The 13,529-nt window shown below is 37.7% G+C and overlaps 1 protein-coding gene across 1 annotated transcript in view; it reads left to right on the top strand.

The window, feature by feature from the left end:
• The window catches only part of LOC138378877 (heparan-sulfate 6-O-sulfotransferase 2-like), a 63,791-nt gene that overhangs the window by 42,340 nt on the left and 7,922 nt on the right, over nt 1–13,529 (top strand). The window contains exon 4 of the mRNA XM_069464196.1: nt 10,018–10,114. Within this exon, the coding sequence (XP_069320297.1) occupies nt 10,018–10,114 (97 nt within the window). The remainder of the gene's footprint in view (nt 1–10,017; nt 10,115–13,529) is intronic.

Here is a 13,529-nt window from a genome sequence, read left to right as displayed (position 1 = left end):
ATTCTCTACACTGTAGCCAAGAAGATATCTCTCAAATACATCTCTGGTCACGCCACTCTGTTGTTGAGAGGCTTTCAATGTAGGATAAAGCAACCACCCTTCTGTTGTTAGATTTCCCTTCTATTGGGTAGGAGCAGAGGCAGGGGCAAAAAAACAATGTGAGGCCTGAGGAGCCAAGGGCTTTGAGTGGCGGTGGACCAGTATTCAGGGCCAGCGCATGCAGACAGGGCTGCCTGTAGATACTGTTCCTTCCGTCGAGCCATCCATTTATCCATCCAGCCAGTTGGTAGTTAGCCAGCCAGGCACCGACAGGCCAAGACTGTTTGCTCTTGGACCAGACAAGGTTTTTCATGTCATTTAGGGTAAAACCCCAATAACTTGATATCCATTCTTTCAGATTCTCTGGCAGATGAGATGCTTCACTGTCTTCTGATCAAAATATTAGCCAGTCTGAGCCCAGTCAGTCCAAAATACCTTGCTCAATTTCTTTTTCCATTTGACTTACTGAGAATTTTAGTGAACTCAGCAACAGTTTGTTACACATCCTATCCCTAAAAGATTGATTGTCATTTCCTTTTTCCTTCAGATTTCTCTTGCTGTGCTTTCAGCTGGGGTTTGGTAGATGGTTAGGAAGTGCACATTCTCACTGAGGTGTGAGCATCGCTGACGCTCAGCCTGTCCTGGGCATAGGATACAGCCGGTCTTGCTACACTGCCTGGGGAGGCTGCGGGAGAATGACAGGCTGTTAGGATTAGGCATTTTTGTTTCTACCTTACCAAAGGAGCCCACTGTGTTTGCTGAGACCTACTCTATCTGAGATGGCTGGACTTCGGAAGATGCAGAGAAGAGGAAGGCATCCTATCCTTTTGGTGAGTAGATGGATGGGCTGAATTTATCCCAGGAATTCTTAGTCCCTGCCACTTTCCAGTCTTCATCCAGTCTCCCAGCATCTGCCTTCCACTGCTGGAGTGTGGCTTCATTCAGGGGAGAATGCTGAACTCTGCTGACATTTGCGAGAGTTTGTTTTCCTCCCTCTTTAATTTGGCAACTCATGACGGGAGTTACTATTCTTTGTTCATTTTTCTAGGGTTTGCTGTATGCTGACTAATGCTTACAGCTGGCTCTCTCTAGAGAGAAAGGCTGGGAAGATCAATCAAATGAAACCTTAAAGGTAACTCAGGTTTTCAAATGTGTTCAGGCAGCTTTCATTCAGTTGAGGGGGAAGAAGTGCTTCCAAGGACAGAAATGTGCCCACTGAAATGCTCCCCAACAGCAGCAGAGCAAGTCACACTTTGGATGGCTGTTTTGTAGCCTGAGCGTCCAGGTCTGCTTTGATCTCCAATGACCGTTTGAAACTCAAGAGTGAGGGGAAAAACAAGTGCATTTGACTTGAAGGAATTTGCTATTGGAAGATCAAAGTTGTAAAAACTGTACCTTCAGGTGCATTATCAGAGGGTTGTGTGTGGCAGTTAAGAAAGGGAAGCTGCACAAAATTCTTCTTTTCAGTAGTTTCACATTTTCTTTAGTTTTTCAGCTCCTGTACGTGTCAAGGAATAACTCACCTGAAACCTCTATTTTACTTCAGGAAAAACTCCATAGGGTGGTCCTCAGGCTGCTGTTGTTCTCTGTCTTGTTAGAAGTCCCCAAATTAGAAGTTTTATCATGGAAATCGACTTGTTCAGAGCAGAGAGATTATGTGACTTTATGGTGTAGCTAATTTGAAAATCACATTTCACCTTTTATTTTCTATTATGACATTAAACTGTGGTTGTGCCTGTGGGATCAGGTGAATGTGCTAGGCATTTGCATTAAGAGATTAGCTAGTGTTTGCATAGTGACCTTTGGTCCTCTGTGCTGCTAGTCCTGCAAAAGTCTAGTGTGCTAGGGTTGACTATGGAGAATTGGTCACAGGAGCCCCTCCTCCTACTTCACACATCTCCTTAAAGACTCCCTGCCAGTGCCAAACCAGAAAAGGCAACTTATTTCATGATTCATTAAAGAAAATCTGATTGGGCTGGTGACTTTGTGAAACCATCATTGAACATAGTCCGCCACCCAGTACGAATTATCCTTTCATCATCTCTTTTTGTAGACACTCCTTGACATCATTCCCCTCTGTTAGCATAAAGAATCAAGGACTGACTATAAAGAAACAGTGTGAGCCTAGAGTCAATCTGAAGGTGTGAGCAGAAGAGTTAGAAGGACTTTCTTGCCCTCAGCAGGCCGTTTGTTCTGAGCTACCCTGCCATTTGCATCCAGAATGGGGACCATTAAGCCTAGGGAGATTGTTTGGCTGCCTGTTAGCAGACTGTGGGGTTTTGTTCAGAGGAAACAGAAAAGCCAGCTGGGCTTCACTGAAGACCACCCAGTAAGAGAGGCTAGGTCTTGTCTGACCACATTGCAAGGGGAGAGGAAAGGGGCTCCAACGGAACTGCATTTCTGAAGGTTTTCTGAGGGGCTGGGGGAAAGTGCCTGCCATCTTGGAACTTATAGCTGTTCCTGGCCTGTTTAAAAGATGACTGGCTCTTAGCACCCAGTGTCCTAGCCTTTTTTTCTGACAGAAGATGGCTCTGAGAAAGACAAGCTTTGACCTCCTGGCAAGGCTGTCTCTCAGGGTCTATGCTATCACCATGGTTTGGCTGAAACTAGCTGTCACGGCTCTTCGTGTGTCAGTCATCTAGCTGTGAACTCAAATAAAATTTTAAGGCTCACCCCCACCCCGGCTGAATGAATGGACCCCCTCGTGGCCAAAGGAATATCCTAAAACTAAATTGCCTGCCAGGAGGAGGGAGGTCAGACATGCCTCATCATGCCCCCCTCCCTTCTTGGGGACATCCTTTGTAACCCATTAACAGGCATAAGGGTAGGCAAGACAAACCTACAGGTCCTCAATTGACACAAAAATCTATGTCCGGTGGCTTAAAAGAGCTGATCACTTGGCATTTTAGAGAAACTGAGACACGTAAGAGGGTGGGGCCGACTCAGTGGTGAGACACGGAGGAGCCCCACCCACAATCAGCACACTCTGATCCACGACACCAAACCCTGTATTACAGTTTGGTTGCTGCTTTTAAAGAAAAATGGGAAATCCTTTAAAATTAAGGAAAGACAAGGAGAATGACCCTCTTTGGGCATCCCAGTTGTGTTGTGGCACCTCTACTTGCAAGTATTTTTGCAAACGAAAAGATTCAAAGGCATGCCAAGTTCTTCTAGGGCTCCAGCTGGTTATAGCTAATTCTTGTGCACAAGTTTTTATGAAAGGGCAAATTACATCAAGGAAAATTCAGAGCTGAAATGGTCGACCTACCACTATAGAGTTAAAATGTCTCAAGTTATTTCTCTCTCTTCTGGCTACTCTAAAACCTGCTAACTTTTTCTATTGATGTTAAAATAACTCATTGTTTACGGTATTTATAATTGAAAGGCTACCTGGAGATCCTGCAGCCATTTCTAGCTAAAATGTAAATCTTAAAAACTCATTTTGAACTGAAGAAAAAAAAAGAGTAAAGGTTTTTTAAAAAAAAAAAAAAATCAAAATGCCATGGAAACTGCTTTCCCCAAAACTTTGCTCCACAGGACTAATTAGGTTACCTATCAGGGCAACTAAAGTTTGCCAGTGAACAAGTTCCAGGTTCATCAGAGGAAATTCGGATCCAGCTGCCTTTTACAGTCTGGTGAGTTTGTGTTACCGTCTCATGGGTAGAGTTCTAGGGTAAAATCTATCAGCACTTTGTGTATGTGTGTCAGTGAGAGTGTATATGTTTAAGTATGTTTTGTGTCTGTCCATGTGTTATATGTTTGTGCTTACAAGGTTCTGGACTGGCTTAAATATAAGGGAGCACTCATAAGTTAAACCCAAATGGTTCACTTGAATTTAGTAATCTTTGGTAAATAAGGTGGGTTATTATTAAAAAATAAAAAGGTGTTATTAGTAAAGTAATAGTAAAAATACTTTCAAGTTGTCAGTATACATTTGTTTTTGCCTGGGTTTTACTGGACATTTTTATGTTCTTCAGGTGTCAAGATTTGACATAAGGTTATAAAAATATAAACTCAGCCAAAGACAAAATAATGTGTGATTTTTAATAAGTAAAGTAAATTTAATATTTGGTCTAATGATAATCACTAAATCTGAGTTACCAAAAAAATACCTATGTGTTTAACTTTAAGGTAAAAATGCAAATGTACCTAAGTGTCAGCAAATTAGAATAAATAAAGCAGGAAGTAGAGCAAAAAAAAAAAAAAAAAAAAAAAACAAAAAACCACCAACCAAACTTATAGTCAAAGGTGTATGAAAATATTTTGGTTTTGGTCTTTTAACCCTAACTGCAGATATAGTTTACTTCCACTGATTCAGTGTCTATAGAGAGGTACACAAAAGGTGTTTCTAACTCACTATCATATAATATTAACAGTGCTGTTAGGGATTCAAAGTTGTCCTAGAAGTTGGAATTAGAAGAGCTTAAATTAGAAGCTTCAGTTTCCCTTGTCTTGTCCATTTTTGTCCCACTCTTTACAAGCTAGCCGGTTATGTGTACATTATGTTGCTGTAATAAAGTTTGTGCCTAGGGAAAAAGTTTCTAAATTATTAATTTTTGTTTAGTAATTTATCTTAAGATAAAAAGTGAATGATGGTTAAAATCCAAGAGAATCTCATAACAGTCTTACTCTTTATAAATATTGCATGTGCTCAAGTTTACACCTCCCCCCAAAAATTGTTGTTTTGAGACCACTTATATTGTTTTCCAAACGGCTTAATCTTGATCCTCATGTAAAAAGCATGTTACTACTTTGTATAATTGTTTGAGATGCTAAGGATTGGTGCTGAAGGTTTTTTTTCCCCTCTCTCAGTCTACAGTCAGGTGATCTTATGTTGATGGGATTCAGAAAACTAATTTAAAATGAAGGCTTCAGAAGCAAAAATTTTCTGACCTTTCCTTGTCTGCCTGCCTCTTGTACCAATTCTTCCCTGAAGCGAGCCATAAAAACCAGAATCCCTCTACCCAAGGCACGTCGTGCAGCCCAGAACCCCTTTTTTTCTGAAAGCTAGCCATAAAACCTAAAATGATTCTGTGTAAAATGGCCATAAAGTAATTATCTGAACTACTTTGTTTTTACTTTGTTTTACTGTAAAACCCCATATCAGAAAGGGCCTTGCCCTGCACCCAGAAGGAAGGAATGCACACGCAGAAAGGCCAAGCAGAATCTAAATATGAAAGCCTTGCTGGTTCTGCCACTCAGCCTGTTAGAATTAGTTCACACCCTTTTTGTCTGACCATATTTCTACGAGACTGTCCATATTTTAAACATAAAAAATGGACAATTTCCACTACATCTCTGAGTGTTCATTCTGAAGGCGTCCATGTATAAGTTTTAATTCTTTCCCCTATTAATCTTCATGTCAGTAAATTTTCAGCAGGTCTTTATGGGAACAGTGGCCTTTTCTCCCAAACTTTGGGGGCCAGGGACACTTTGATCCCTATGATGTCAACAGATTTTGTTTTGGGATGGGATGTTTTGGAAGGATCTAATTAATGCCTTTAAACAAGATGTTCTAAAATGTCTACTATGATTATAAAGTTTAAAAGTGATGTTATGTTTGAAATAAAAAGTCTTATTGAAATACTCATTGGCTTTTCTAGGTAAGACTTATGAGTTTAAAATTAAAAAAAAAAAAAAACCCAATAACTAAAACTATATTTTACTCCTTGTTCTGTGTTACTTATCTAATTTACAGGGTATAAAAATGGTAAACAGAAAAGTAACTAAAACTGATAGCTGGAATGTAAGTAAACTGCTAAGATAAATAAATGAATAAGATAAAGTAGGTAAATATAAATGAAATATAAATGAAATTTTCATATAATTTAAAATCTTAAAGTCATTACATTAAGTTAAAAAAGATAATCGTAAAGTGTCTGGATCATTTATAAGATAAAATACTACAACATTAGTTCTTATGATAAGGAAATCCCCATCTATTACTTAGCGCAGCAGCCACCGGGGACCCCCCCACCGCTCACGGAAGACCCACATTAGCATAATACTAACCTGACCCCCCACCCCTCTCGGAAGACCCACATTAGCATACTAACACCTGGAACATTAGCATATTACTAACCTAACACCTGGAATATTAGCATATTGCTAACCTAACACTTGGCAATCAGCATAACACTAAACCTATTACCTGGTGGGCTTGAGTCACTTGAGACCCCCCACCCCTTGGATCACTCCAACTTAATAAAAATGGGAAAAATTGGGTAGACGGGGCTCAGAATTTGGAGGCGAGACCCTTTCTGAGCCCGCCAGCGAATAAACCTTGATTCTCTGAGTCTCCGTGTGCCGCTCGGTTTGTCCTCGGGACCACTTGCTGTAACACTTAAACGTAAGTTTAAGCTTATACGTTGTTATCTTATTTTTCTATTTAGAAATGCTAACAAAATTGGTGACTAACAGTTCAAAGTTACTTTAACTTCCTAGGTTTTCCTAAGAGTGGACATTATCTTCCGTATATGTAATTAAAATTTCTAGATGAAAGGAAAACAATTCTATACAAATTTTTAATAAAAACGTTATAAGATATAAGTATTTTGTTAAAAGATAATTTTGTCTAACTTATTGATTTTTGAAACTACTTTAAAATTCAGTATGTAAATGGTCATTAAGTTAAGTGGATATAAAAGTTAAAGGTTATAAAAGGTTTATAAAAGTCTTAACTTATTACAGTCAAATTGGTTAAAATTAAATGGATTTGTTTATAAGATTTTATTAAACTTAACTTTATCATTAATACACTAATACAATGAAATTTGGTTTTCTTTTGAAGTAGATTGTCATATGATATTAATAGAAATAACAAGATTTTTAATTTACCTTTTAATAAACTGCAAAAAGAAAGGGAAGAAAAGAAAGTCACAGGTTCAGCCTCCTTATTAACTTATACTTCAGTTTGTCTATTAGGTCTTATACTTGTTTGAGAAAGTGAGTCTCCTCTTTCTTAAAGAATAGGAATTTTGGGTTTTTTAAAAAACATATATATATGTTTGAATTATCAGTTTGGCTATAATTTTTTTTTTTTTTTGAGACAGAGTCTCGCTTTATTGCCCAGGCTAGAGTGCCATGGCGTCAGCCTAGCTCACAGCAACCTCAAACTCCTGGGCTTAAGCGATCCTCCTGCCTCAGCCTCCTGAGTAGCTGGGACTACAGGCATGCGTCACCATGCCCGGCTAATTTTTGGTATATATATATTTTAGTTGGCCAGATAATTTCTTTCTATTTTTAGTAGAGACGGGGTCTCACTCTTGCTCACGCTGGTCTCGAACTCCTGACCTTGAGCGATCCACCGGCCTCGGCCTCCCAGAGTAGTAGGATTACAGGCGTGAGCCACCGTGCCCGGCCGAGTTTGGCTATAATTTTGTAGTAACGTGCAATCTTGCTTCATGACGGCAAGTGTCTTATGATGAACAATTCATGACTTCCTGCTTTTTAAGCTTTCACCAAAGTTTAAGGTTACTGAAAATAAGAATTCTACTCTATGTATGTAATTGTGTATGTATAAGGTGTACCAAAGAATAAAATGTTGTAATAAGAAAAATTATAAGAGAAACAGAATGTGTTCTTAAAATATTTAAATAACCTCTGAATTAGACAAAGTTATACATAACTTTATTTAAAGGTTGAGTCAATAAATTTAGGAAGAAAATAAAAACAAAATTCCACTTGTGAGTAAGAAAAGGATGTAAAAAGGCAATGAATATAGAAATATATTTTTTTGGTAAGAAAGGTTAAACAGAAAGAATACTGTAAAGAAAGGATCTTGCGTGGAAGTTTTTGTCCTAAAATGATTGGTTATTTAGGAAAAGAGAATGTTAGGACAAAACAGAAAGTTTTTAGGCATGTTTTGTAGATAAGTGTATGATACGTGCAGGTTGGGGTAAAGTTTATGAAAGAGAATTTATTAAGGAATTTTGGCTAAAAGAAAGATTTCTGTTAATTTACTCTGAATGAAATGACATGATGTACTCATTTTGATTCTATAACGTTTCCTTTTTAATTTGAAAAAGTAACGCACTGCAAAAGGTTTTTCTTTAATTTTGGTAATTGACCTTAAAGAAACAAAGATTTTATGCTTTATCAGTTAATCCCTGTGCTCTGTCTATTAGGTTTTGACTAACTAGAAAAACTAAACTTTAAAAGGGTTAAGATTTACACCCATATAAATTTATCACCTTTAGAAACTTTTGAAGACTATCTCTTGGTGAAATAAATGACCCTTATTTTATAGTGGTTTGTGATTGTATATGAACAAATGTGTTAAGCCTTTGATATTTGACAACTTTTCCAAAACTGAAATTCTAAATCCAGCCTTTTGACCTTAAACTAGCTTTTTATATATTAGGGCCACTAAAAGTCTAAGGCAGACATTAGATTCATTTAGTATGTCAAAACCATACAGGGAACATTGTCAAATATCAAATGGTGTTAAATTTGGGTTATGTTATTAATATATGTTCCAGTATTGTAAAATATTGACATGTCTTGGTGTGTGTTATCAGTAGTAATTATGATTATTATGTAAATTGCTATATGCCACAAAAATAACCAATTTGGTTTATCAATTGTCTCTAACCATGGCTAGTCCAAGTTCTATCATCTTTAGAAAATTGTCATTTTCCTTTAAGTCATCTCAAAAAGTGTTTCTTTCTGGCTACACCCAAAGTTGGCTTCTTCCAGTAAAGTCATGGAAAGGACTGACAAATCCACTTAAATACTGGTTTCTACTATCTTTGGACATTATATACCATTGGACTAAAACACAACAAACTTCCAGGACTTCAATTTTAATTAAAAAACTAATATGACCATAAGTGTAGCTACATTACTAATTCTTTTGTTTTCCAGAGTCCTGACAAATTTGAAGTAAATAGCAAGTTTCCCTGATCTCTGGGACCTTAGAACCATGGAATCTGCAAAAGCCCCGTTCAAACATCCTCCCTCTAGGCCCGGGGACTATCCCGGAAGAGGGGGTGAAGAGGGGGGCCCTGTGAGATTGTAAGGGCCGATTCTGAGGGATGGAATTAGTTTAGACCCTCCAGATCAAGGAGGGGGACACAGAAGCCTAAGGGAATATTAACTGAAATACTTTGTTTCCTATAGACTTAGAACTTCCTGAGTATAATTTTTCTCAGTTATGGATTTATACAAAAGGAAATATAACGAGTAATTTATCAGCCACCTTAGTATAAATTACTTAAGAGACTAAAATATTGTGACACAGTAAGTCTTTAAATTTTCTTACCTTAAATGTTAATGATGCTTACATTTGCTAGAAGTTATAGGTAAATTACTTTTGTAACCTTGCCTTTGGCATTTTGGATTTTACTCTCATGTCACCTAGAGGGTTTTAAAGTGTTGATGAGTGCCTGTCTACCTCCAGCTCTGTTTGACCTAAAATATCTAATTGGCTGTAAGTCCCCTTTCAGCTCTTCAGTCCTCTTGGCCAGAAGGGTCCCACGGAGGGACTAGATGGACCCAGGGCAGGTAGCCACACCACCCTGGCAACGGATGGGACAAAATGAAAATTTGGCCATAGATGCTGTCTCTGACATATCTTGGCCAAAAGGGGGGAATTGTGAACTAAAATAAAAATTTAAGGCTCTCCCCGCCCTACTGGCAAATTATGTTTTTATGAAAGGGCAAATTACATCAAGGAAAATTCAGAGCTTAAATGGTTGACCTACCACTATAGAGTTAAAATGTCTCAAGCTATTTCTCTCTCTTCTGGCTACTCTAAAACCTAACTTTCTATTGACGTTAAAATAACTCATTGTTTATGGTATTTATAATTGAAAGGCTACCTGGAGATCCTGCAGCCATTTCTAGCTAAAATGTAAATCTTAAAAACTCATTTTGAACTGAAGAAAAAAAAAAGGGTAAAGGTGTTTTTTTTTTTTTTTTTTTTTTTTTAAATCAAACTGCCATGGAAACTGCTTTCCCCAAAACTTTGCTCCACAGGACTAATTAGGTTACTATCAGGGCAACTGAAGTTTGCCAGTGAACAAGTTCCAGGTTCATCAGAGGAAATTCGGATCCAGCTGCCTTTTACAGTCTGGTGAGTTTGTGTTACCGTCTCATGGGTAGAGTTCTAGGGTAAAATCTATCAGCACTTTGTGTGCGTGTGTGAGTGAGAGTGTATATGTTTAAGTATGTTTTGTGTCTGCCCATGTGTTATATGTTTGTGCTTACAAGGTTCTGGACTGGCTCAAATATAAGGGAGCCCTCATAAGTTAAACCCAAATGGTTCACTTGAATTTAGTAATCTTTGGTAAATAAGGTGGGTTATTATTAAAAAATAAAAAGGTGTTATTAGTAAAGTAATAGTAAAAATACTTTCAAGTTGTCAGTATACATTTGTTTTTGCCTGGGTTTTACTGGACATTTTTATGTTCTTCAGGTGTCAAGATTTGACATAAAGGTTATAAAAATATAAACTCAGCCAAAGACAAAATAATGTGTGATTTTTGATAAGTAAAATAAATTTAATATTTGGTCTAATGATAACCACTAAATCTGAGTTACCAAAGAAAAATACCTATGTATTTAACTTTAAGGTAAAAATGCAAATGTGCCTAAGTGTCAGCAAATTAGAATAAATAAAGCAGGAAGTAGAGCAAATAAAAAGAAAAACCAACCAAACTTATAGTCAAAGGTGTATGAAAATATTTTGGTTTTGGTCTTTTAACCCTAACTGCAGATATTGTTACCATGCCCAGCTAACTTTCCTTTTTTTTTTTTTTTTTTGTAGAGATGGGGTTCTCACTCTTGCTCAGGCTGGTCTTGAACTCCTGGCCTCAAGGAATCCTCCTGCCTTGGCCACCCAAAGTGCTCTGATTGTAGACATGAGCCACCGTGCACAGCCTTATCTTTGTTCTTTTGAACAACTTTCTCATTCTTTCAATACTTAGATTATGATGTTCCTTGGTGTGGTTTTCTCCCTTTATTTTTCTGCTTAGGGTCCATTGAAATTTTTTAGACGTATGCATTTATAATTTTCATAAAATTTGCAAAATTTGGTCCTTATTTATTCAAGTATTCTATAACTTCATTAGTCCCCGTGGTATTTTCTCATAGCTAATTGATGCTCTGTTCTTTTTTTTCCCCCTGACTTTTGTCTCTGTGTATTTCGCTTTAGATAGTTTTTATTGCTATGTCCTCTCATCTTTTTTTCTGCACCATGTAGTGTACTAGAAATCCCAGCCTATATATTTTTCATTTCAGATATTATATTTTCATCTCTAGATGTTTGATTTGGATCTTTCCTATATCCTCCATATTTCTACCTAACATGCCCAATCTTTCCTCTGGCTTCCTCATTAAATGGAGTAGATTTATAATGGTTATTTTAGTGCTCTTACATGCTAAGTCTATAATTTGTGTCATCTGAGTTGTTTCTGTGGATTGAATTTCCTCCTTAAGAGTTGTATCTCTGATTCTTTGCATGTCTGACGATTTTTGATTGTATGTGGACATTATGAATTTTATATTGTTGGGTGCTGTATTTTATTGTATTCCTTTAACTATTATTGAACTTTGAACTGGGAGGCCTTTAACTGGAATGAGTTTTTTTTTTTTTTTTTTTTTTTTTTTTGAGACAGAGTCTCACTCTGTTGCCCAGGCTAGAGTGAGTGCCGTGGCGTCAGCCTAGCTCACAGCAACTTCAAACTCCTGAGCTCAAGCGATCCTCCTGTCTCAGCCTCCCGAGTAGCTGGGACTACAGGCATGCACCACCATGCCCGGCTAATTTTTTCTATATATATTTTTTAGCTGTCCATATAATTTCATTCTATTTTTAGTAGAGATGGGGTCTCGCTCTTGCTCAGGCTGGAATCGAACCCCTGAGCTCAAACGATCCGCCCACCTCGGCCTCCCAGAGTGCTAGGATTACAGGCGTGAGCCACCGCGCCCGGCCTGGAATGAGTTTTATCCTTTTGAGGCTTGATTTTTATGCTTTATTACAGTAGCATGAGTGTAGCCTTTGCCTAGGACTAAATTTTATTTCATTACTGAGACAAGACACTTTTGAGAGCTCTACTTAATGCCTCATGTATTACAATATATTTCCACTTTGCTGGTGGGAATACAAACTATTCCTGTCCCTTTGTGAGCTTCTAGGGATTGGTCTTCCTGCCTTTTTTTTTTTTTTTTTTTTTTTTTTTTTACAGTTCTTTCCCTGGTCTGGGGTTGTTTCCTCCCACACATGTGCAGATCAGTACTCAGCCCAACACGAGGGAATCCACCTGAAGACCTCTGGAACTTTCTCCTATGCAGCTTTCTTTGGTACTTTTCCCCAAAAAACTGATTTGGCCTCCCTATGGCCCAATCTGTCTTCTCAAGACAGAGAAATCACTTGCCTCTGTTTGGATTCCCCTTCCTTGCACTGAAGCCTGGAAACCGTCTCCAGGCAGTAAGCTAGGGCAGTTTTAAGGGTGCTTCGTTTGTTCCCATTGTCTAATGTCTGAAAACCATTTTTTCATACATTTTGTGAAGTTTTCTAGTTGTTTAATCTGATTCCTTTTATTCCATCATGGTTGGAAGCAGAAGCTGTTAATACATATTTGAGAGGTCGCACTGAATTTACGCTGTTTGGCTCTTCGAGAGCTCATTCTTCAGCTTTTTAAAATGCAGAACAGCTTATATATATTTACCCCAAGTTGATAAGGAGAGCACATAAAAAGAACACCTTTTTTCCAACCTAGTAGTTAGTAGAAGTATCTAGAAAACATTTTATTTTCTTAACTATTTCTTAACTTCAACATTTTATTTTTATGAAAATTATGAAAATGTTAAGCCATTTAGAGCACTAACGCACTCAAACTAAAAATGTTATAGTAAGTGTTATAGTGAGTGGTCCCGAGTACAAACCGAGTAGCACACGGAGAGTCAGAGAATCAAAGTTTATTTGCCGGTGGGCTCAGAGGGGGTCTCGTCACTAAATTTTGAGCCCTGTCTACCCATTTTTTTCCATTTTTATTAAGTTGGGGGGATGGGAGGGAGTCTCAGGTGACTAATGTCCACCAGGTAATAGGTTAAGTTAGTTTCTGTACCAGGTAATAGGTTTAGTGTTATGTTGATGTGTCAGGTGTTAGGTTAGTAATATGTTAATGTGTGTCTTCCATGAGGAGTGAGGGTGTCAGGTGGCTGTTGTGTTAAGTAATAGATGGGGGTTTTCCTTATCGTTCCCCCCTTTGATGTCCTTATGTTTATTATAGGGCATCATTTTTTAGTGGGTGATCGTCTCGTAAGGTCATTATGTGAGTTGTTTTCCGGGTTATAGTTGTTGTTATAAATTTTATAACTGTTGAGTATGTAGGGGCCTATAGTGACAAGGAGAAGAATAGTTATTGGCGGCCCAATCAGAGGTAGTAGTTATGAAGTCTATTGTCTTAAGTTGAAGCCCCAGGTTTGTTTTAATTTTTTGTTTTTTTTTTTTTTGATTTTTTTTTTGTTTGTTTTTTGACTTTTGTGGT

This window comes from Eulemur rufifrons, chromosome 30 (assembly GCF_041146395.1).
Source record: "Eulemur rufifrons isolate Redbay chromosome 30, OSU_ERuf_1, whole genome shotgun sequence".
NCBI classification, from domain to species: domain Eukaryota; kingdom Metazoa; phylum Chordata; class Mammalia; order Primates; family Lemuridae; genus Eulemur; species Eulemur rufifrons.
The sequence above is the reverse complement of the archived record's forward strand: the minus strand, read 5'-3'. Positions and strand labels throughout refer to the sequence as shown.